General features: G+C 46.2%; 1 protein-coding gene across 1 annotated transcript; it reads right to left on the reverse strand.

Moving 5' to 3' along the window:
- Positions 1-761: 761 nt before the first annotated feature.
- LOC120031275 (trichohyalin-like) lies at positions 762-21,609 on the reverse strand. The gene is made up of 15 exons (XM_038976951.1): positions 21,078-21,609; positions 15,993-20,234; positions 14,604-14,652; positions 14,248-14,297; positions 4,938-5,338; positions 4,607-4,767; positions 4,310-4,462; positions 4,050-4,179; positions 3,852-3,926; positions 3,663-3,752; positions 3,375-3,517; positions 3,071-3,214; positions 2,894-2,964; positions 2,685-2,789; positions 762-2,494 (listed from the first exon to the last, which is right to left on the reverse strand). The coding sequence occupies exons 2-15, from the start codon at positions 20,209-20,211 to the stop codon at positions 2,352-2,354; spliced, it is 5,934 nt and encodes a 1,977-aa protein (XP_038832879.1). The 5' UTR covers positions 20,212-20,234; positions 21,078-21,609; the 3' UTR covers positions 762-2,351.
- Between the last annotated feature and the right edge of the window lie 3,026 nt (positions 21,610-24,635).

The raw sequence follows: 24,635 nt of genomic DNA on the forward strand, positions 1-24,635 counted from the left end.
ATTTATTTTATACAATTTTGAAATGAGTGAATTGTGAGTAGTGTTTTTTTTTTTTTAAAGCAACACATTTTTAGCACTCAATAACACTGAGGTATGGAGACGTTGTGTATTCCCACAACCAATCAGGAAGTGGGTGGTTCTGTCCTCCTTACCGTCGCTGCTCTGCTGGTGGACGAGAATGACCTCCGCCTTCTCCAGGGACAGCTCATCTGGTTGGTGGGCAACGAAGGCTCGGATGCACTGCATCTGTGTGAAGTCTGTGAGTGGGAGAGAGGGTCAGAGGTCAAATACAGCAGGGTCAAGATGTCCCCATTGTCTGGCCATGCTAGGCTGGATGGCAATATAGCAACTTTCAACCCACCTTGTGCTGTAGAGTAGTCAATAACAGGATGGGGCCTGGAGACAGCTGAGATCCAACGCAGTTTATAATTTTGAAATGAGTGAGTTGGTGAGTGTAGTGTTAGATTTATTTAGTACATTTTTATTTTTTAAGCAAAGTATAAGGGAGTTGTACTCCAGTCTAGTAGGTGGCAGTAATGCAACAAATTGGATGCCAACCGCCATTAAGCCTCATAGAACAAGAAGGGCTGTAAACGTAGTTGTGTTCAGTCCTTTGACCAGGTTCTACGATTGATTTTAGCCCTCAAGTCCGTGGCGTAGGCCAAGTTCTCCTGCTGTTCCGATTTCACTGTTTGCTGTCAAAAAGGAAAAAAGTATTTCACATAGGCCTACATTGATTTACAGGTGGAGGACAAGTAATATTCATGAGTATCGTCATTTATTTCCAAAGCATACTTTCTCAGTCTCCTCAACACAGACAGAACAGCTTATTTTGATCATTGCACCTCTTTTGCCATAAAATCAAATTGTGTAGGCTACATGCACAGTCCTGGAAATGTATTGCACTTACAGCCCTTTCAACATTCTTAACAATGTGCATCTCTTTATCTCATAGTCTTCTGTATCTCAAAGGGGATTAAGTATCCTTGCCTGGCTACTCAAACTCCTTGCTCCAGCCAAATGCTACGCCATGCTCACAGACATTAGTTTCTTCTCCGGATCTGAATCTGAGTACCTCCCTGACGATTTCTAGAAAGCAAACACATTCTGATTGGTCCCAGAAACCGATGGGTTGGGCCAGATCCAGAGCACACGTCGGTAAAGGGGCGTTTAAAACATTTGTCATTGGCTTTGATACTCTGATTGGTTAAAGATGATCAAATCGCTGATTAATTTGATTTGTACAACACCCCTCATTTAGACGTCACCACAAACGACTTCAACGATGGCAGTCTTAGACTGAAGTATGTAGTGAACATAGAGCAGCGGAAGTATTCAATTTGAGCCGTCAGCCAATAAGTACCCACCATAAAAGTAATTTATGAAAATCTTTGTAATATACACAAATAATAGATTTCCCTGAATATATAGAACCATTTTGTTCAAAGACAATAACCTCTATTGCAAAACACTGCCAACATGTCTTTTTTTAGTTTTTGTACTTTTTACCCCTTTTTTGTGATATCCAATTGGTAGTTACAGTCTTGTCTCATCACTGCAACTCCTGTACTGACTCAGAAGAGGCGAAGGTCGAGAGCCAGGCATCTTCCAAAACTGCTTGCTTAACCCAGAAGCCAGCCAATGTGGAGGAAACACCGTACAATTGGCAAACGAAGTCAGCGTGCAGGAGTCACTAGAGCACGATGGGACAAGGACATCCCAGCCGGCCAAACCCTCCCCTATCCCGGACGACGCTGGGCCAATTGTATGCCGCCTCATGGGTCTCCCGGGTCACGGCCGGCTTTGACAGAGCCTGAGATCGAACCCGGGTCTGTAGTGAAGCCTCTAGCACTGCAATGCAGTGCCTTAGACCACTGTGCCACTCAGGAGGCCCATACCATGTCTTTTTAAAGTCCCCAAGTAAAGTAGTTATGGAGAAACTTCTGTCCTTCTCCGGGGCCACAGGTCCTCAATCCACTGATGTTCTTAGATGGCTGATTTCCAATAGATCCTGTAACAGTCCATCGACATTCATTGCCAGGGTTTGATTTACAAGGCTACCCTAGACACTCCCAGGCACCTCCAAACCCCTCCAATCATTTACGTTGACACTCCTGTAAGTGTTAAAGGTATTCATGTCAGTCCAGTGCCTCTCTCTAAGGCACCCCCTCTAACGCCATTCATCCCCTTGCCATTCATCCCCAATAAGCAGGGTGAGGCCGGGAGGGACAACTCCAGTCTGAAACACTATGTTTCATCCACTGTCCAAATCCACAGCTCCACAGTAACTAAACCACATTGATACACAGTGACTAGGATTCCCCCAGCGCAGTCAGGCAGTGGATGGTTTGTCATACGGCAGCCGTGGCTGTCGTAATTTTTAGAGCGTCCAGCAGGTTGCGCTGTCGGACCCTGAGGCTGGCTATGGTTTCCAAATGGGACTCAGGAGTCCATCCTCTGTGTCTGTCTGACAGCCTGGTCCCCTCCACCCAACCTGAGGAATGACAGATAGAGGGAGAGAGAAGCGGGGAGGGGGGGAGGAAAGAGGAGGAACAGAAGGGAAAGAGTTTTAACAAAAAGCAACTAAAAAAGCAACACATTTTTAGCACTCAATAACACTGAGGTATGGAGACGTTGTGTATTCCCACAACCAATCAGGAAGTGGGTGGTTCTGTCCTCCTTACCGTCGCTGCTCTGCTGGTGGACGAGAATGACCTCCGCCTTCTCCAGGGACAGCTCATCTGGTTGGTGGGCAACGAAGGCTCGGATGCACTGCATCTGTGTGAAGTCTGTGAGTGGGAGAGAGGGTCAGAGGTCAAATACAGCAGGGTCAAGATGTCCCCATTGTCTGGCCATGCTAGGCTGGATGGCAATATAGCAATTTTCAACCCACCTTGTTCTGCAGAGTAGTCAATAACAGGATGGGGCCTGGAGACAGCTGAGATCCAACGCAGTTTATCACCTCTGAAAGATCACAAGAAAACACTTTTTACACACCTGTGGATTAAACTACTCTCATTCTTTGTAACACACACACAGGCTCACACACACACAACCCTCTCTGTCTTACTGTGTGTCGGTGCTAAGTAGCAGGGCTTTCTTGTTAAGGTGGAGGCGGAAAAGGTTCTTCTCTAGAGAGTGCAGTTTGACCCGACAGTTCTCAGCTCTCAGTTCTGACACTGGAGCATGGTCTATCACCGTGAACCTGCCCCCTCTAGAACGAGGGAGGAGAAGAGGAGAGGAATGGAGAGTTAATAATGCCCAATGATGAGAACATTGAAAAACTTGTCAATAAAAAGTAATATTGGTCTAGATTTCCTAATGCTTGGTTTGCTTTGGTTGTTGTGTGAGTGTGTTTGTCTGAAGGGACTCACTCTTTGTTCAGCGACAGCAGCAGGTAGTCATTGAAAAGGTGAAGGTAGACACTCCTCTCTGTCTCCTTCAGAGAGAAATCCATCATCTCAGTCACCGGTCCCTCTCTCACCAGCCTACGAGACTGACTGACCAGGGGGAGAGTCTACAACACACACACATAGGTTAAACTCGGTTAAAGCTTGCTGCTGTACTTGTATTGTGACTTGTTATTGTGATCAGTTCAACACATATGTTCAAGGGACAGAATGTAAAGCAGGGGATCATGGGAGATGTAGTTTATTACACACCCTGCATTCAAAGTCCACTCTGGCACTGAGAGAGACCAGCGACTCAATGCTCTTCATTTGAGTAATACTGTCATTGCTCTCCTGGATCAACTGAAGGACCGAGGGAGAGAAGAGAGATGGTTAACAGTTATCTCTTGGCTACATCATGTAACAGCACCACCAGGAGGAGGGGGGGGGGGTGTAACATACTCTCTCCAGTAGCTTCATAGCTTTGATGGCCTGGACCTCCTCCTCTGTGCCTTGGGCTGTTCTCTTCACAATGTTCTGAGGCAAAAATACAGAGAGAAATGGAGAGAATGAGAGAGATTGAGACGAAGAGGATTATAAGGAGTCGCATACTTAGATTGTGCACTTAAAACATACACACACACAGCCACATAAACAGACCTGCACAAGGAGTTTGATTCTTGTGATCCTCTGGAAGGGGAGGATGAGGAAGGAGCGAAGAGGAAGACGCTGACACACTGGACTGCGTTCCAACTTCTCCACTACCCGCCTGAACCCATGGTTCTCATCCCTGCAGGGCAGACAGAGAGAGAGAAAGAAGGTGCTGTTTGTAAGTCAACGTAAACACGTATAAACGTGCAGTAATACAAAGAGTGTCAGAAAGAGTCTGGCCAGTCAGTGAACCCTGGGGGAGGACTCACATGAGTCTCTGGTAAGTGGCATCCTGATATGATTGGTTGGTGAGGTAGGGCACGTAGACCTTCTTGAAGCGTTGACAGTGGCGAGCAATGATGTCGCACACGGTGAAGTGCATCATATCAGATTCCACCCTCTCTTCCAGCTTCGACAGAAAACTACGAGAACAACAAATACAGAGAAGGACTATGAGGTAAACGTTGACAGAAAAAAGATAAAGAGGGGCATAGAGAGACACCGTGACATTCAGCCTGTGGGTTTGCTAGTTTGAGGAGCAAACAAATAAGTCCCAGTCCTCTCACCTATGGCTGATGGCTCGAACATCAGCCAGCCTGGAGAACAGCCAGCTCCTGTCCTGAGTAGTCAACAGCTCCCCGAGCTGCTTAGACTTGACAAAGTGATCCACCACAATATCCAGACTACGACAGTACGACGCTTCTGAAGTTACAACCTCAAACTGCACCTGACAGGAAGAAGAAAGGAAGAGGAGAGGGGGAGATTACAAGCACTGTTCCAACTACCCCAAGGACCCATAGATCCAGGCTCCAGAAAATCAACATTAGCTACTAGGCCCCTGGCAAATGTCATCATCGACATCGCTGGTTGAAGGGTCAACTGTTTGTTTTTGTTTACCTCCTGCAGGCGTCTCTGGTCGTCAGTCAGCTCCCCAAACTCAGCACTGGTCCTGACCTCAGGGATCTCCTGCCACAGGCTGGGGGACTGGGTGAGGGAGATGGAGAGGCGGGGAGAGGGAGGCCTGCCTGGGGGTGCCTGGGGCGGCTGTGGTACGGGCAGGAACTTGGCACTGGTGCCACTGGAGGTAGAGCCAGAGTGGGACAGAGAGTGGGGGTGGATGACTGGGGGGAGACGGGGTAAGGGCCGGAGGGCCGGAGGGAGCGAGGGGGCCAGGGAGGAGGGTACAGGGGACAGGTGGACAGGGAGCTCCTCGTAGATGGAGAGGGCGTCAGAGCAAGACTGACTGAGGATCTCCCTGTTCTGAGCTGTCTCACTGTACTCCTGGTAGAGCTGGGAATCTGAGAGGGGGTGAGGGAGAGGAGGGAGAGAAAAGAGGGGAGGTGGAGGGGAGGCAAATAGAGGTGACGAGAGAGATGAGTAGAGTAAGAGAGAGAGAAAAGTTAGACAGGGACAGAATGGGTATAGATGAAGAGGACAAGTGAGAAAGAGGCAGAGAAAGAAAGCAAAGGAGAAAGTGGAAGACAGTAAGAGGACAGTGAGAAGAAAAACAGAGTTAGGGGGAGAAATAACAAGAGAGGGAAAGGTAGAGAGAGACAGAGAAGTGGGTTAGCCAGAGTATATGGTTTGCATTTTACACTTCTTGGAATGCTATGTTGTAGCAGCAACAGTTGGTATTAATTGGCGTTAAGAGATATGAATACCTGCACAAACCTGACTGTGGCCCTGGAGCGCACGCACACACACACACACACACACACACACACACACACACACACACACACACACACACACACACACACACACACACACACACACACACACACACACACACACACGACTTCCCCATTCCATACAATTTCACCATGACTCATAGATCTGCAAACCTGCTGCCATTTTGGTATGTTTAAATGATTGGGTTGGAAAATTGAACTGAAAATGAAATCCTACAGTTTATAGGTTCCATGGAAGAAACCTACAACATGTTTGAGCTGGAAAACAATCTGGGAAAATAGAGAAAGGGATCAAGCACACACTGTATACATGAGTAAGCCATTCACAGGAAGAAGTCTGTCTTGGGACTCACAGTATACTGCTATACTGTCATATCTAGTCCCAGTTTCAATCTGTCTGTGGACACGTTTGTTTAACAGCACCCTTACTGGCAGATGATATCTGTCTGTGGAAGTATCTTGTTTAACAGCACCCTTACTGGCAGATGATATCTGTCTGTGGAAGTATCTTGTTTAACAGCACCCTTACTGGCAGATGATATCTGTCTGTGGAAGTATCTTGTTTAACAGCACCCTTACTGGCAGATGATATCTGTCTGTGGAAGTATCTTGTTTAACAGCACCCTTACTGGCAGATGATATCTGTCTGTGGAAGTATCTTGTTTAACAGCACCCTTACTGGCAGATGATATCTGTCTGTGGAAGTATCTTGTTTAACAGCACCCTTACTGGCAGATGATATCTGTCTGTGGAAGTATCTTGTTTAACAGCACCCTTACTGGCAGATGATATCTGTCTGTGGAAGTATCTTGTTTAACAGCACCCTTACTGGCAGATGATATCTGTCTGTGGAAGTATCTTGTTTAACAGCACCCTTACTGGCAAATGATATCTGTCTGTGGAAGTATCTTGTTTAACAGCACCCTACTGGCAGATGATATCTGTCTGTGGAAGTATCTTGTTTAACAGCACCCTTACTGGCAGATGATATCTGTCTGTGGAAGTATCTTGTTTAACAGCACCCTTACTGGCAGATGATATCTGTCTGTGGAAGTATCTTGTTTAACAGCACCCTTACTGGCAGATGATATCTGTCTGTGGAAGTATCTTGTTTAACAGCACTCTTACTGGCAGATGATATCTGTCTGTGGAAGTATCTTGTTTAACAGCACCCTTACTGGCAGATGATATCTGTCTGTGGAAGTATCTTGTTTAACAGCACCCTTACTGGCAGATGATATCTGTCTGTAGAAGTATCTTGTTTAACAGCACCCTTACTGGCAGATGATATCTGTCTGTGGAAGTATCTTGTTTAACAGCACCCTTACTGGCAGATGATATCTGTCTGTGGAAGTATCTTGTTTAACAGCACCCTTACTGGCAGATGATATCTGTCTGTGGAAGTATCTTGTTTAACAGCACCCTTACTGGCAGATGATATCTGTCTGTGGAAGTATCTTGTTTAACAGCACCCTTACTGGCAGATGATATCTGTCTGTGGAAGTATCTTGTTTAACAGCACCCTTACTGGCAGATGATATCTGTCTGTGGAAGTATCTTGTTTAACAGCACCCTTACTGGCAGATGATATCTGTCTGTGGAAGTATCTTGTTTAACAGCACCCTTACTGGCAGATGATATCTGTCTGTGGAAGTATCTTGTTTAACAGCACCCTTACTGGCAGATGATATCTGTCTGTGGAAGTATCTTGTTTAACAGCACCCTTACTGGCAGATGATATCTGTCTGTGGAAGTATCTTGTTTAACAGCACCCTTACTGGCAGATGATATCTGTCTGTGGAAGTATCTTGTTTAACAGCACCCTTACTGGCAGATGATATCTGTCTGTGGAAGTATCTTGTTTAACAGCACCCTTACTGGCAGATGATATCTGTCTGTGGAAGTATCTTGTTTAACAGCACCCTTACTGGCAGATGATATCTGTCTGTGGAAGTATCTTGTTTAACAGCACCCTTACTGGCAGATGATATCTGTCTGTGGAAGTATCTTGTTTAACAGCACCCTTACTGGCAGATGATATCTGTCTGTGGAAGTATCTTGTTTAACAGCACCCTTACTGGCAGATGATATCTGTCTGTGGAAGTATCTTGTTTAACAGCACTCTTACTGGCAGATGATATCTGTCTGTGGAAGTATCTTGTTTAACAGCACCCTTACTGGCAGATGATATCTGTCTGTGGAAGTATCTTGTTTAACAGCACCCTTACTGGCAGATGATATCTGTCTGTGGAAGTATCTTGTTTAACAGCACCCTTACTGGCAGATGATATCTGTCTGTGGAAGTATCTTGTTTAACAGCACCCTTACTGGCAGATGATATCTGTCTGTGGAAGTATCTTGTTTAACAGCACCCTTACTGGCAGATGATATCTGTCTGTGGAAGTATCTTGTTTAACAGCACCCTTACTGGCAGATGATATCTGTCTGTGGAAGTATCTTGTTTAACAGCACCCTTACTGGCAGATGATATCTGTCTGTGGAAGTATCTTGTTTAACAGCACCCTTACTGGCAGATGATATCTGTCTGTGGAAGTATCTTGTTTAACAGCACCCTTACTGGCAGATGATATCTGTCTGTGGAAGTATCTTGTTTAACAGCACCCTTACTGGCAGATGATATCTGTCTGTGGAAGTATCTTGTTTAACAGCACCCTTACTGGCAGATGATATCTGTCTGTGGAAGTATCTTGTTTAACAGCACCCTTACTGGCAGATGATATCTGTCTGTGGAAGTATCTTGTTTAACAGCACCCTTACTGGCAGATGATATCTGTCTGTGGAAGTATCTTGTTTAACAGCACCCTTACTGGCAGATGATATCTGTCTGTGGAAGTATCTTGTTTAACAGCACCCTTACTGGCAGATGATATCTGTCTGTGGAAGTATCTTGTTTAACAGCACCCTTACTGGCAGATGATATCTGTCTGTGGAAGTATCTTGTTTAACAGCACCCTTACTGGCAGATGATATCTGTCTGTGGAAGTATCTTGTTTAACAGCACCCTTACTGGCAGATGATATCTGTCTGTGGAAGTATCTTGTTTAACAGCACCCTTACTGGCAGATGATATCTGTCTGTGGAAGTATCTTGTTTAACAGCACCCTTACTGGCAGATGATATCTGTCTGTGGAAGTATCTTGTTTAACAGCACCCTAACTGGCAGATGATATCTGTCTGTGGAAGTATCTTGTTTAACAGCACCCTTACTGGCAGATGATATCTGTCTGTGGAAGTATCTTGTTTAACAGCACCCTTACTGGCAGATGATATCTGTCTGTGGAAGTATCTTGTTTAACAGCACCCTTACTGGCAGATGATATCTGTCTGTGGAAGTATCTTGTTTAACAGCACCCTTACTGGCAGATGATATCTGTCTGTGGAAGTATCTTGTTTAACAGCACCCTTACTGGCAGATGATATCTGTCTGTGGAAGTATCTTGTTTAACAGCACCCTTACTGGCAGATGATATCTGTCTGTGGAAGTATCTTGTTTAACAGCACTCTTACTGGCAGATGATATCTGTCTGTGGAAGTATCTTGTTTAACAGCACCCTTACTGGCAGATGATATCTGTCTGTGGAAGTATCTTGTTTAACAGCACCCTTACTGGCAGATGATATCTGTCTGTGGAAGTATCTTGTTTAACAGCACCCTTACTGGCAGATGATATCTGTCTGTGGAATTATCTTGTTTAACAGCACTCTTACTGGCAGATGATATCTGTCTGTGGAAGTATCTTGTTTAACAGCACCCTTACTGGCAGATGATATCTGTCTGTGGAAGTATCTTGTTTAACAGCACCCTTACTGGCAGATGATATCTGTCTGTGGAAGTATCTTGTTTAACAGCACCCTTACTGGCAGATGATATCTGTCTGTGGAAGTATCTTGTTTAACAGCACCCTTACTGGCAGATGATATCTGTCTGTGGAAGTATCTTGTTTAACAGCACCCTTACTGGCAGATGATATCTGTCTGTGGAAGTATCTTGTTTAACAGCACCCTTACTGGCAGATGATATCTGTCTGTGGAAGTATCTTGTTTAACAGCACCCTTACTGGCAGATGATATCTGTCTGTGGAAGTATCTTGTTTAACAGCACCCTTACTGGCAGATGATATCTGTCTGTGGAAGTATCTTGTTTAACAGCACCCTTACTGGCAGATGATATCTGTCTGTGGAAGTATCTTGTTTAACAGCACCCTTACTGGCAGATGATATCTGTCTGTGGAAGTATCTTGTTTAACAGCACCCTTACTGGCAGATGATATCTGTCTGTGGAAGTATCTTGTTTAACAGCACCCTTACTGGCAGATGATATCTGTCTGTGGAAGTATCTTGTTTAACAGCACTCTTACTGGCAGATGATATCTGTCTGTGGAAGTATCTTGTTTAACAGCACCCTTACTGGCAGATGATATCTGTCTGTGGAAGTATCTTGTTCGATTTTACTGACTTTTTCATTTCAAATTTCAAGGAGCGTAGTTAACCTAGAAATACATGTGCCTTCACAGATTCCATACCTACATAGCCATAAACACAGACTAGCTCGCTCTGCTCATTGTAGCATAAAAGGTGCTATTGAACTAACATTATTATCATATTATTACATATAAAATACATTTCAGAGAAGTGGATGTGTGAAAGTGGATGTGAGTGCCTCAGGGATGAAGGAGAGAAAAGAGAGGCAGCGCAGTAGAGGTAGAGGTAGTGCAGTAGAGGTAGAGCAGTAGAGGTAGAGGTAGAGCAGTAGAGGTAGAGCAGTAGAGGTAGAGCAGTAGAGGTAGAGCAGTAGAGGTAGAGGTAGAGCAGTAGAGGTAGTGCAGTAGAGGTAGAGGTAGTGCAGTAGAGGTAGAGGTAGAGGTAGTGCAGTAGAGGTAGAGGTAGTGCAGTAGAGGTAGTGCAGTAGAGGTAGAGCAGTAGAGGTAGAGCAGTAGAGGAAGAGGTAGAGCAGTAGAGGTAGAGGTAGTGCAGTAGAGGTAGTGCAGTAGAGGTAGTGCAGTAGAGGTAGTGCAGTAGAGGTAGAGGTAGTGCAGTAGAAGTAGAGGTAGTGCAGTAGAGGTAGTGCAGTAGAGGTAGTGCAGTAGAGGTAGAGCAGTAGAGGTAGAGGTAGAGCAGTGGAGGTAGAGGTAGTGCAGTAGAGGTAGAGGTAGTGCAGTAGAGATAGAGGTAGTGCAGTAGAGATAGAGGTAGTGCAGTAGAGGTAGTGCAGTAGAGGTAGAGCAGTAGAGGTAGAGGTAGAGCAGTAGAGGTAGTGCAGTAGAGGTAGTGCAGTAGAGGTAGAGCAGTAGAGGTAGTGCAGTAGAGGTAGAGGTAGTGCAGTAGAGGTAGAGGTAGTGCAGTAGAGCAGTAGAGGTAGTGCAGTAGAGGTAGAGCAGTAGAGCAGTAGAGGTAGTGCAGTAGAGGTAGAGGTAGTGCAGTAGAGGAAGTGCAGTAGAGGTAGAGCAGTAGAGGTAGTGCAGTAGAGGTAGAGGTAGTGCAGTAGAGGTAGAGCAGTAGAGGTAGTGCAGTAGAGGTAGAGGTAGAGCAGTAGAGGTAGTGCAGTAGAGCAGTAGAGGTAGTGCAGTAGAGGTAGAGCAGTAGAGGAAGAGGTAGAGCAGTAGAGGTAGAGGTAGTGCAGTAGAGCAGTAGAGGTAGTGCAGTAGAGGTAGAGCAGTAGAGGTAGTGCAGTAGAGGTAGAGCAGTGTAGAGCAGTAGAGGTAGTGCAGTAGAGCAGTAGAGGTAGTGCAGTAGAGGTAGAGCAGTAGAGGAAGAGGTAGAGCAGTAGAGGTAGAGGTAGTGCAGTAGAGCAGTAGAGGTAGTGCAGTAGAGGTAGTGCAGTAGAGGTAGCGCAGTAGAGGTAGAGCAGTAGAGCAGTAGAGGTAGAGCAGTGTAGAGCAGTAGAGGTAGTGCAGTAGAGGTAGAGCAGTGTAGAGCAGTAGAGGTAGAGCAGTAGAGGTAGTGCAGTAGAGGTAGTGCAGTAGAGGTAGAGCAGTGTAGAGCAGTAGAGGTAGAGGTAGAGCAGTAGAGGTAGTGCAGTAGAGGTAGAGCAGTGTAGAGCAGTAGAGGTAGAGCAGTAGAGGTAGTGCAGTAGAGGTAGTGCAGTAGAGGTAGAGCAGTGTAGAGCAGTAGAGGTAGTGCAGTAGAGGTAGAGCAGTAGAGCAGTAGAGGTAGTGCAGTAGAGGTAGAGCAGTGTAGAGCAGTAGAGGTAGAGCAGTAGAGGTAGTGCAGTAGAGGTAGTGCAGTAGAGGTAGAGCAGTGTAGAGCAGTAGAGGTAGTGCAGTAGAGGTAGAGCAGTAGAGCAGTAGAGGTAGTGCAGTAGAGGTAGAGCAGTGTAGAGCAGTAGAGGTAGTGCAGTAGAGGTAGAGCAGTGTAGAGCAGTAGAGGTAGTGCAGTAGAGGTAGTGCAGTAGAGGTAGTGCAGTAGAGGTAGAGCAGTAGAGGTAGAGCAGTAGAGGTAGTGCAGTAGAGGTAGAGCAGTAGAGCAGTAGAGGTAGAGCAGTATAGGTGGTGCAGTAGAGGTAGAGCAGTAGAAGTAGAGCAGTAGAGGAAGAGGTAGAGCAGTAGAGCAGTAGAGGTAGAGCAGTAGAGGTAGAGCAGTAGAGCAGTAGAGGTAGAGCAGTAGAGGTAGCGTAGTAGAGCAGTAGAGGTAGTGCAGTAGAGGTAGCGTAGTAGAGCAGTAGAGGTAGTGCAGTAGAGGTAGAGCAGTAGAGCAGTAGAGGTAGAGCAGTATAGGTGGTGCAGTAGAGGTAGAGCAGTAGAGGTAGAGCAGTAGAGGTAGTGCAGTAGAGGTAGAGCAGTAGAGCAGTAGAGGTAGAGCAGTAGAGCAGTAGAGGTAGAGCAGTAGAGCAGTAGAGGTAGAGCAGTGTAGAGCAGTAGAGGTAGAGCAGTGTAGAGCAGTAGAGGTAGTGCAGTAGAGGTAGAGCAGTAGAGCAGTAGAGGTAGAGCAGTAGAGGTAGAGCAGTAGAGGTAGTGCAGTAGAGGTAGTGCAGTAGAGGTAGCGTAGTAGAGCAGTAGAGGTAGAGCAGTAGAGGTAGTGCAGTAGAGGTAGCGTAGTAGAGCAGTAGAGGTAGAGCAGTAGAGGTAGAGCAGTAGAGGTAGTGCAGTAGAGGTAGAGCAGTAGAGGTAGTGCAGTAGAGGTAGAGCAGTAGAGCAGTAGAGGTAGAGCAGTATAGGTGGTGCAGTAGAGGTAGAGCAGTAGAGGAAGAGGTAGAGCAATGGAGGAAGTGGTAGAGCAGTAGAGGTAGAGCAGTAGAGGTAGTGCAGTAGAGCAGTAGAGGTAGTGCAGTAGAGGTAGAGCAGTAGAGGTAGAGCAGTAGAGGTAGAGCAGTAGAGGTAGAGCAGTAGAGCAGTAGAGGTAGTGCAGTAGAGGTAGAGCAGTAGAGGTAGAGCAGTGGAGGAAGAAGTAGAGCAGTGGAGGAAGAGGTAGAGCAGTAGAGGTAGAGCAGTAGAGGTAGCGCAGTAGAGCAGTAGAGGTAGAGCAGTAGAGGTAGTGCAGTAGAGGTAGAGCAGTAGAGGTAGAGCAGTAGAGGTAGAGCAGTAGAGCAGTAGAGGTAGTGCAGTAGAGGTAGTGCAGTAGAGGTAGAGCAGTAGAGGTAGAGCAGTAGAGCAGTAGAGGTAGAGCAGTAGAGGTAGAGCAGTAGAGGTAGAGCAGTAGAGGTAGTGCAGTAGAGGTAGTGCAGTAGAGGTAGTGCAGTAGAGGTAGAGCAGTAGAGGTAGAGCAGTAGAGCAGTAGAGGTAGAGCAGTAGAGCAGTAGAGGTAGAGCAGTAGAGGTAGAGCAGTAGAGGTAGTGCAGTAGAGGTAGTGCAGTAGAGGTAGTGCAGTAGAGGTAGTGCAGTAGAGGTAGAGCAGTAGAGGTAGAGGTAGAGCAGTAGAGGTAGTGCAGTAGAGCAGTAGAGGTAGAGCAGTAGAGCAGTAGAGGTAGAGCAGTAGAGCAGTAGAGGTAGTGCAGTAGAGCAGTAGAGGTAGAGCAGTAGAGGTAGAGCAGTAGAGGTAGAGCAGTAGAGGTAGAGCAGTAGAGGTAGTGCAGTAGAGGTAGTGCAGTAGAGGTAGTGCAGTAGAGGTAGTGCAGTAGAGGTAGTGCAGTAGAGGTAGAGCAGTAGAGCAGTAGAGGTAGTGCAGTAGAGGTAGAGCAATAGAGGTAGAGCAGTAGAGGTAGAGCAGTAGAGCAGTAGAGGTAGAGCAGTAGAGGTAGAGGTAGAGCAGTAGAGGTAGTGCAGTAGAGGTAGTGCAGTAGAGGTAGAGCAGTAGAGGTAGAGCAGTAGAGCAGTAGAGGTAGAGCAGTAGAGCAGTAGAGGTAGAGGTAGAGCAGTAGAGGTAGAGCAGTAGAGGTAGAGCAGTAGAGGTAGAGCAGTAGAGGTAGTGCAGTAGAGGTAGAGCAGTAGAGGTAGAGGTAGAGCAGTAGAGCAGTAGAGGTAGTGCAGTAGAGGTAGAGGTAGTGCAGTAGAGGTAGAGCAGTAGAGCAGTAGAGCAGTAGAGGTAGAGGTAGAGCAGTAGAGGTAGAGCAGAGATACTCACTGTAAAATTTGGAGTTCCTCCTAGCCATTCTGATGGTATCCGTGACATTCCTGGACAGAGGGAGAGGCTGGAGTCAGGTCAGGGAATCGTCCACACTTCATCTACAGAAGTAGTGTTGTACATTGTATCTCTACTATTTGAACTCAGGTACTAACTAACACAGCCTAGTGTTTAGGTTAAATTGCAGGCAACAGATCTAACTGTACATATTGCATGCATGACATCAAAAGACTGACTCTATACATGGCAAGTGGCCATAAAATATGACAATGTAATAAAACACACAGTCACTGTGGTAGCCCAGTGCACTAACATGACATATGCCCCCTCCCTCCTCCCTGCTATCTTCTACTCACCTCAGGTCCACGTCTCCCCAGTTGAAGCTCACCTCCTCCTCCTCATCATCTGGAAGCAGAACATATTGGTTCCAGTGTAGTCCAGAGAGATAGAGCAACATAACCCAATAATGTAATATACTGTGGCTGAGAACAGCTCAGCCCAATATGGCCTACAGAACAGAACAGGCAGAGCTGTTTTGGTTACAGAAACAAGGATTGGTTTGTTTGCAAAACTCCCCTGGCTGCGCTCCTCTCTAGGTGGTGTGCTCTAAACAGAACTACTGAACTGAAGACAGAGCTGGGATAGAATGGCTAGAAGAGTCATGGAGGAGGAATGAGTTCTGGTTCCAGACAGTCTAACCTTGCCTATTTATTGCCAGATTCTGGGATTGCCACACTGTCCCCACATCCACTGTCGTCCTCCCTTTCCCCCGCCTCCTTCCCCATTTCAGTGACTCAAAAACACTACATTAATTACTTTTGTATATACTACAGTTATTTTACTACAGTATTTATACTATAGTTAACTGTAAATACTACAGTATACTACAGTAAATACTATAGTATTCCAGTATTCTGCAAAAACGCTACAGCGAATACTACAGTAAAGTCTGCAAAAACACTACAGAGAATACTTAAGCAAATAGGCCCGATGGGTAGTGGTATATGGCTAATATACCATAGCTAAGGGCTGTTCTTATGCACGACGCATTGAGGAGTGCCTGGATACAGCCCTTAGCCGTGGTATATTGGCCATATACCACAAACCATGAGGTACCTTATTGCTATTATAAACTGGCTACCAATGTAATTGGAACAGTAAAAAGTACTTTTTTGTCATACCAGTGTGAGACAGTCTGGTATACCACGTCTTTCAGACAATCCGCATTCAGGGCTCGAAGCACCTGGTTTATAATATAGTATTTATACCATAGTATACTATAGTATTTTTTCATGTGGTTATCAATAACTAAGAATTAACGTTTGTTTATATAACTGTCTTCAAATTAAAAAGTTTGAACTCTTCTGTCTGGCATTCTAAAAGGTTTGGTTAGGTTGACAAAATGAGATGATTTGAGATGATCATGAAATTAGTTGAGTAATAAGATCATAATTAGGATATTCTAATGTTAATCTGTGTTAGGTGTTGAGTATTAAGACCATAATTAGGATATTCTAATGTTAATCTGTGTTAGGTGTTGAGTATTAAGACCATAATTAGGATATTCTAATGTTAATCTGTGTTAGGTGTTGAGTATTAAGATCATAATTAGGATATTCTAATGTTAATCTGTGTTAGGTGTTGAGTATTAAGATCATAATTAGGATATTCTAATGTTAATCTGTGTTAGGTGTTGAGCTGCTTTTCTCTTGATTTATTCCTCCTTCTCTTTCTGTCTGTCTCACCTGACGCCTGGAATATTCTTGTTCTGCGATCCCTCGCATCTTCTCTTCCTTCTTCTTCTTCCTCGTTTCTTCTTTCTGTTGTCTTGCGGAACCCCCGCCTCCGAAACTGAACATCGGTGCCCAAATCTTGGAAACTACAAGTGCTCTTCACCCCCCCTCCTCCCGTTTTTTTACTCTCTTCCTTGCCCTCCCTCATCCTCTCTTCTTCCCCTCCTACCCTCTTCTCCTCCTCCCTTTCCACTTTCCTCTCCTCAGTCGCCTCTCCCACTTTCCCAATGTCCTCGGTCCCATCCTCTATCCTCCTTTCCTGCTTCCCCTCTACCACACTATTCTCTTCCCCCTCTCCCACAGTCCTCTCTTTCTCCCCTTCTTCCTCCGTCTTTTCCTCTATGGGGGTGATAGGTTGTTCTGAATCAGTGTTGTATATAAGGCTGGGGCAGCTGGTTGGTTTGTACAGGGTGTTGCTCACAGAGAGAAACAGATCTTCCTCTTTCTGGGCATTCGCTTCTTTCTCTGCATCCAGTATATGAACCTCGTCCCCAACTTCGACCCCTTTCTCTATCTCACCCTCAACCTCTGTCACCATCTCTACCTGGATATGTATATGACTGTCTGTTTGTCTGAACGTACACACATTGTTACCCTCCACTTCCTCTCCCTGTCTGTCTGTAGGTGTGTCACCATGAGTATTGTATAGGGTCAGGGCAGAATGCATGTCTATGGGTTTGCCATCACCAAGCATAGCTGTGAAAGCCTCAGCATGCATGTCTGTTAGTTTCTTCCCTGTACCTCTCTCATCCTCCACCTTCCCTGGCTCTGCCTCCCGTTCAGCCAGCCTCGCCTCCACCGACTTCCTCCCACGCTTCGTCCTCTTCTGAACCGTGGCGTAGACGGTTGAGGCTCCTCCCCCCTCTGGCGTCTCATCCTTTTCTTCCTCTAGCTCCTCTTCTACCCTCTCGGTCCCTCTCGCAGTCTGGCTGACCTCTTGACCTCCCTGTGACTCTGGCTGGGGGTTGCCAAGGGCGTGTTCCTCCGAGCTGCCAAGGATCTCGCTCAATACGTTCTTGGCCCACTTCATGTGTGAGGCCTGGGAGTGGCGCTTGGCCTCCTCTTCTGTGCTCCAGGCTCCCCTTATACAGATGGCCACAGCTTCCTCTGGGCTCATCACTCCAGGGTCATTCTGGTCAGAGGTGGCTTGGTCAACTACAGGGATCCCATGGTGGTGGTACTCTCCACTGGGATGTGAAGATGGACCTATCTCTGGTTCTGTCCTCCTACTGTCTGTTGGGTCCCTCTCTCTTGTTTCTCTGTACTCTTTATGTCTTTCTCTCCACTCTTTGAGGAGTTTTTCGGTCTCAGAGTTCCTCCTTTGCTCTATCTCAGCGTATGGGTTCTCCTCCACGACCTTCAGTCGTTCTCCGCTCTCTCGTTCTAGGGTGGTGTGACTGACGTCCACTATGGAGCTCTCTTCTGTGTCTGTTCTCTCCTCCTTTGGCACATGGATCTCATCCCACACTATTTTTCTCTCATCCTCTGCCCCTTGGTCTCCATCTCTGGAAGGGTTCTCATGAGGGAGGTGTGTGATGTCACCACTGTCCCTATGACCATATCCAGGATTTTGATTGGTCCGCTCTGATTCCATGTCACCCAAGACTGCTGTCTGATTGGGTTTTGACCTGGGCAATGTTTGTCCAATCACACAGAACACATAGGTGGGTTGCTTCTTCACCTTTCCGTCATTCACCTCTCCCTCCACTGCATCATCTTTTTGCTCTAACTGCTCTTCTGTTCTTTCTCTCTCTCTTTCATGTCTTCTCCCTCCACCTCTCTCCATCTCTCCCTCGCTCCCCTGAAAGCTAACAGGTTGCCAGGTAACATGGTTAGCAACCCCAACTTCCAAGAATTCCTTGCAGTCCTCAAACTCCTCTTCTCCACCGCTGGACACAGTGATAAAGCCGTCCTCAGAGGAAGGGATTCTATCTCGCCCTCCTTCCCACTCTCTCTCACTTCCTCCATCACTCTCGAAGAGTGCATATCTATCACTTCCTCCTTCTTCCTCTCTGTCACCCTCTGTGTTATCTGTCACATTCTCTCTCTCCGTCTCCCTGTCCCTCTGCCAGCGTTCCTCTCTCTCTCCATCGCTGTAAGTCTGGTGTTCCTCTCCTCTGCTATAACTCCTCCAGGCTTCTGTCTCATCATCTTCATCTACATTTAACCCTCTCTCCAAATACATCTCCCTCCCTCCCTCCCTCTCAGTTTCTCTCTCTTCGTCTATGGACTTTCTTTGTTCCACTGACCTATCCTCTTGTCCTTCTCCCTCTGTCTTCCTCTCTTTTTCTCTGCCTGTCCTTTGTTCCATGGATCTGTCCTCTTCTTCACTTCTATCTCTCCATCTGTTAGTGTGCCTATCTCTTTCTCGCTCTCTAACCTCATCCTCTAAAGAGGAGTCTTTGTTATATCTGACCTTCTGTGGTAATAACCACATCCTCCGCTGCTCAGGGCGCTTTGGTATCGTCTCCTCCTCTCCTTCTCTCCCCCTCACTCTATCTGGTCTCTCTCTTTCACTACACTCTCTCTGTCCCCTGTCCACATCTCCCTCTGACTCCTTCTCCTCATGACTTTTTCTTCCTCTTCTCCATTTTCTTTCCCTCTCTATGTCACTTCTCCATTCTCCGCTGCTCTGCACTCGTGGTGGCACCCTTGGGGCTGTCTCACTCGGCAATCGACTAGCTCCGTCTGCTCCTCCCTCCCTTTTGGGATCTGTCTCTCTGTCCTTCTTCTCCCTGCGCCTCCTCTCCTCATCCTCCCCCTTGGAATATCTCTCCCTCTCTCTGAATCTCTCTCCATCCATCCTCTTCCCTCTCTCTCCTGTTACATTGGGCTGTGTTTTCTCCCCATCTTTCTCCGGATCCCTCCTTTCCCTTGGTCCGTCCTCTCGCCTGCCCCCTTCTCTCACCTCATCCCTCTCTCTCTCCACTTCCCTCACTTTTCTCCTGTCCCTCTCTCTGTATCTCTCCATGTCGCTCTTTCCATCCCTGTCCCCTTCCCTCACTCTCTGTCTATAAGCATCTCCCCTTCCATCCCTCTCTCTGTATATCTCCCCCCCTCTCCATTTCTGTCTCTCCTTCTCTTTCTCCCTCACTCTATCCCATGCTGCGTTCCCCTCATTGTCCCCCTCACTTTTACTATGAGGATGTTTCAGTTCTCTTCTGTTGTCATCCCTCACCCTCTCTTTCCACTTCTCTCCATCACTGTCTCCCTCACTCCTGGTGTCCCTCTGTCCCTCTGTATTTCCTTCCCTCCTTCCATCCCCGCCCTCTCTATCCGAATAGTTCTGTGAATTTCCCTCTCTTCTTCTAACCTCCCTTTCTCCCTGCAGGAGTTTTGACCTCTCTCTCTCTCCATCCATATACCTCTCTCTTTTGCTCCATAGGTCATTGCCCTTTGAATCCCTTTCTCTTCTCCTCTCTCTGAAATCTGGCTCCGCTTCCCTTGCTCTCTCCCTCCGTCTCAATGTCTTATCCTCCATGGGCCTCCCTCCATTTTTCTCCCCGTCCTCCTGTGCCCTGATTCTCTCCTTCTCCCTCTCCCTCTCTCTGTACCTTTGGAAGTCCCTCTCTGCATCTCGATACCGCTGTATCTTTGCTGCTGTCTCTCGTTCTCTCTCCCAGTCATCCATCTCTGTTCCCTTCTGTCTCTCCAATTGTCTCGCTCCTTCTTTCCCCACATCTTCCTCCACAAATGCACTCATTCTTCTGTCTCTCTCTTTGCTATGTTTTATCATTCTAGGAAACGTGTCTCCTTTCTTTCTCTCCTTTTCTCTGTCTCTGTCGTTCCTGATCTCCAGATTTGAAGTAGGTCTTCCATTGGCATGTCTCTCTCCCGCTCTCCCCCTTTCTCTCTCTCTCCATTCCCTTTCCTCCTCCCTCCCTCTGGATATGGGGGCACACTCCTTCTCTCTGTTCCTCTCTCTTGGTCCGGGTTCCATCTCTTTTCTTCTATTTCTTGTTTTGTCCTTCAATCTCTCCATTTCTCTTTCTCTCCTCCATTCCTCCTCTCGGATCCTCTCCCTCTCTCTGTCTGTCCGGGCCACAGTTCTAGGTCTGGAACTTGTTTCGCGGGAGATCTGGCTGATTGGCTGAGGGTTCCGATAGGAAGCGCTTTGATTGGATGGATCAAATGTGTCAAAGGGAGTCAGACTGGGGCGTTTGGTCCCCATGGTAACATACTTTTTTTTAGAACCTGAAAGATGGTAATATTCTCTCATTAATGTATAATTCATCACAATCTGGACATTCTGCAAGGATACTGCTACAACCAATAGAATCACTTGAAGTAGCGACACTTTCAATCACTAAATGGAGATAAAGGAATGTTGAGATGAATGAAAATGGAAGGTTAACAACAGCATTAGGACTATTGTGGCCCTCGAACACTGAAGCTGAATAGTGGCCTAGTGTCTTTACCAGCCCTGACCAATGCTTCACTATTTATTTATTCAAATGGGTAGTAAAAAAAAATGTAAATTACAAAAAGGTGAAAATACTGTAACTATAATACAACACAAGTCCAATGTGTTATAACTGTGGGTGTTATGATGATAAGAATCACAGGCAACAATGTGTTTATGCGATCAGTTTGAGACCACAGCATCACAACCTTTAGTCAGACAACACTTAATAGCCAACCCTGTAATTCAATACACTTGAACTCAATGGGTTCTACTGCTAACTGCTTGAGTTAATTTAAAGGGAAAATCCACTCAAAAGCTATCTTTTCCCTTTAAGCTTGGAGCGCCAAGTATCTATACAACAACAGAGCCAACAGCAAAGTGTTGTAGATAAGGACAGAAACAGCCCCGCAGATTATGTGACACCTGGGAACACTGATTTATTGAACGCAGCACAGTCCACATAACATCGCTCAACACACCAACTAACCCTAAAACAGGACTCACTTACACACAATGAAAACACACATGTAACACATAAACCACTAGACAAATTAGCCATGAATCAATGTTAGAACTGTAGAATGACTGGTAGATCAGTAGAGAAACACAGTAAAGAGATCTGAGGGACTCACCTGAGTTTAGTACGCTAGGGAGGTCTAGTCTCCCTCCTCTCTGCAGCTCTCAGTTAGTTCAGTAGTGTGAACTAACAAGGATTGCACAACACAAGCAATCCTACCTCTCCAGATCTGCTGGGGGGGGGGGGGGGGGGGGTTCAGAAAGGCGAACAAAGTTCTATTTCAACATTAATCCAATCCTGACCCTCTGTCTCTCTCCGCATCTGTTTTCTTCTCGATCTGTCTGTCAACCTCTCCCCTCTGCTCTTCTCCCTTTTGCTGTTTCACTCCTCCTCCCTCCTTCCCTGCTCAAATTCCCAAACAAGTCTGAACAGATTTACACTTATCTTCCCCCTCCTCTTTTTCTCTCTGTCTTGTCTTCACAGCCACTGTTATTGAACAGAGGAATCTGGACAAAGCAAACGAAAGGCCGCGGACTGTATCCCACAAATCAATCTGTTCTCCTTCCTCCCACACTGACGTGATCAGTTACTGTTGACCCCGAGATAAAGCTCGCTGACTCATTCTCTCTCTCTCTCATTCTCTCTCTCTCCTGCTCCATTCCTCTCTCACCAAATACAGGAAGTACACCTCCTGGGTGTCTCTCCTTTGTCTGTGATTGGTTGATGCAGGATTGACGGGTGTGTCTGCATAGCACACTTAAGGCAGGTAAGGGTTGTAGATTCTAGAATCAAGGAAGGGGGAGGGGAGGCAAAGAGGAGTGAGAACACACTCACACTGCAACTCAGCAAACAAACCACCAACACAGCAGGCTTATAAAAACGTCCCTAACATTCCCTGGAGAAGTAGTAAAGTGGGAAAGAACTCCAAGTTCCACAGAAAAGGAAAGCTAGTTCTTCAGATCACAGTAACAGGATTGGGCAATGACAGAAAAGGAAGAGGGACTTATATATATATGTCAGCTGTACTGTCAGTGCTGTTAGGGCCAGGAGTTTACCCAGACCACGTGACATGATTAGGAAACCTTGGGGCCCGAGTCATTACAAATACCAGTGATTTAAGTATGTAAACAGAGTATTTTTATTAACCATGAGGAATTACTGGAATCTGTAAGATCACTAAATAATATAAATCCATTAGATAATGTGTCAGATAGATGTATTGTAATGCTCCTTTCCGCTGGTATTTTCTGGGCTGGGGTTCAATGAGGGTGGAGTGTCAGAGTGGAGGGAAGCTACACTCCCTCAGGATGGGAGACAGCAATCAATGGCAATTGAATGATGAAAATAATTTTTTGGGGAAAGAAACTAATCATCGAGTCTGTTGAAAAATATTTGTGGAGAAGCAACTATATTTTTACATCTGTCTGTTCCACCTCTAAATAATCCTATTGTAACCTCATCCCAAGATCAAACATACCTGGAGTGCATGCACTCTGTTTAAACCAATAAATGAAGTGGTGGGCTACCTCTAATCCTTTCATGTAAATGCATGAAGGAGGATGCTAATTAGGTTACAGTGACAATCAGACAGAGAAAACAGGTTTGGGCGATATCACCATCACCACTCCACACAGTGATCATTGAAGAAGCGTTGTTGATCCTGGAACATACTTTTGTCTATTCCATTGTGAGCTTGATTTAACTCTTGTTTTTCTTAAAACTGCATTGTTGGTTAAGGGCTTGTAAGTAAGCATTTCACTGTTGTACTCGGCGCATTTGACAAATACAATGTGATTTAATTTGAAGCTGTGCATTGCTGAAGCCATCAATGTCGTTTCACTGATTTACACTGGCTAAAGTAATGGGAAAACACGAGAGAATCGCAAGGGTTTAAATTCGGAACATCACTTACTGTGTGATGTTTGTTCGTTCTTGCCACCCTTACCAAGAACTTCCCAACTACAAATTCCCAAATCAGCTGACAGGGTTGTGAAGCCGTCAAGGGAGGAACATGACCACTACTGTGCTGCTTCACAGCAAGCGAAACGAGGAATCAGGAGAAAGAGAGCGTGTTGTTTGAAATGGAAAAGCGTTGCGGTAGCTTTGATAAAGAAGATCATCAAGACATAACAGCTGCTTTACAAGTGGGATGCACTGTTGAGTGCTACATCCAGAGGGTTTGTGCTGAATGTACAGAGATTGTGACAGACGGTTAAATGGCGTACCTTGACAAGGCAAGAGCAAGATGTATGTCAGAAGTGTAGTATTATCAAATGACATTTTATTTGTCACATGCGCCCAATACAACAGCTGTTACCTTACCGCGAAATGCTTAATTAAAAGCCCTTAACCAACAATGCAGTTCAAGAAATAGAGCTAAGAAAATATTTACTAAATAAACTTTAGTAAAAAGTAGCACAATAAAATTACACAACAATAACGAGGCTATATACAGGGGGTACCAGTACCGAGTCAATGTGCAGGGGTACAGGTTAGTCGAGGTAGTTTCCACATGTAGGTTGGGGTAAAGTGACAATGCACAGATAATAGACAGCAAGTAGCAGCAGTGTAAAAACAAATGGGGTCAATGTAAATAGTCCGGGTGGCCTTTGCTGAACAATTAATCAGTCTTATGGCTTGGGGGTAGAAGCTGTTTAGAAGCCTTTTGGACCTAGACTTGGCGCTCTGCTACTGCTTGCTGTGCGGTAGCAGGGAGAACAGTCTGACTTGGGTGACTGGAGTCTTTGACAATTTTTTTCTGCCTTCCTCTGACACCACCTAGTATATAGGTCCTGGATGGATCTGGGTCCCATGCCAAATCTTTTCAGTCTCCTGAGGGGGAAAAGGTGTTGTCGTGCCCTCTTCATGACTGTCTTGGTGTGTTTGGACCATAATAGTTTGTTGGTGATGTGGACACCAATGAACTTGAAACTCTCAACACGCTCCACTACAGCCCCTTTGATGTTAATGGGGGCCTGTTCGGCCTGCCTTTTCCTGTAGTCCACGATCAGCTCCTTTGTTTTGCTCACATTGAGGAAGAGGTTGTTGTCCTGGCATCACACTGCCAGGTCTCTGACCTCCTCCCTATAGGCTGTCTCATCATTGTCGGTGATCAGGTCTACCACTGTTGTGTCGTCAGCAAACTTAATGATGGTGTTGGAGTCGTGCTTGGCCACGCAGTCGTAGGTGAACAGGGAGTACAGGAGGGGCCTAAGCACGCACCCCTGAGGGGCCCCGGTGTTGAGGATCAGTGTGGCAGATGTGTTGTTGCCTACCCTTACCACCTGGGGGTGGCCTGTCAGGAACTCCAGGATCCAGTTGCAAAGGGAGGTGTTCAGTCCCAGGGTCCTTAGCTTAGTGATGAGCTTTGTGGGCCCTATGGTGTTGAACGCTGAGATGTACTCAATGAACAGTATTCTCACATAGGTGTTCCTTTTGTCCAGGTGGGAAAGGGCAGTGTGGAGTGTGATTGCGATTGCGTCATCGTAAGGAGACTTATACCTGGAATACGGAGGAGAAATGGAGGGAAAAAGAGAGGCAGAAAAGGTCTAAGAGAGGGAGGGAGGAAGATGGTGAGCTTGAGTCGGTTAAAAATGGTGGAAAATGGTGGGGAAAATGGTGGAAACTTTTGTTTTGATGTTGAGTCTTTGCCCGACAAAGTGACGTTAGGATA

The sequence above is a fragment of the Salvelinus namaycush genome, chromosome 37 (assembly GCF_016432855.1).
Source record: "Salvelinus namaycush isolate Seneca chromosome 37, SaNama_1.0, whole genome shotgun sequence".
Classification (NCBI taxonomy): Eukaryota; Metazoa; Chordata; class Actinopteri; order Salmoniformes; family Salmonidae; genus Salvelinus; species Salvelinus namaycush.

Coding starts and splice junctions, on each gene's coding strand:
- LOC120031275 (XM_038976951.1), bottom strand. CDS start 20,211: ATGGGGACCAAACGCCCCAGTCTGACTCCCTTTGACACATTTGATCCA. Junction 14,298..14,603: donor TGGGGAGACGTGGACCTGAG/GTGAGTAGAAGA, acceptor CCCTCTGTCCAG/GAATGTCACGGATACCATCA. Junction 5,339..14,247: donor GAGGAACTCCAAATTTTACA/GTGAGTATCTCT, acceptor ACCCCCTCTCAG/ATTCCCAGCTCTACCAGGAG.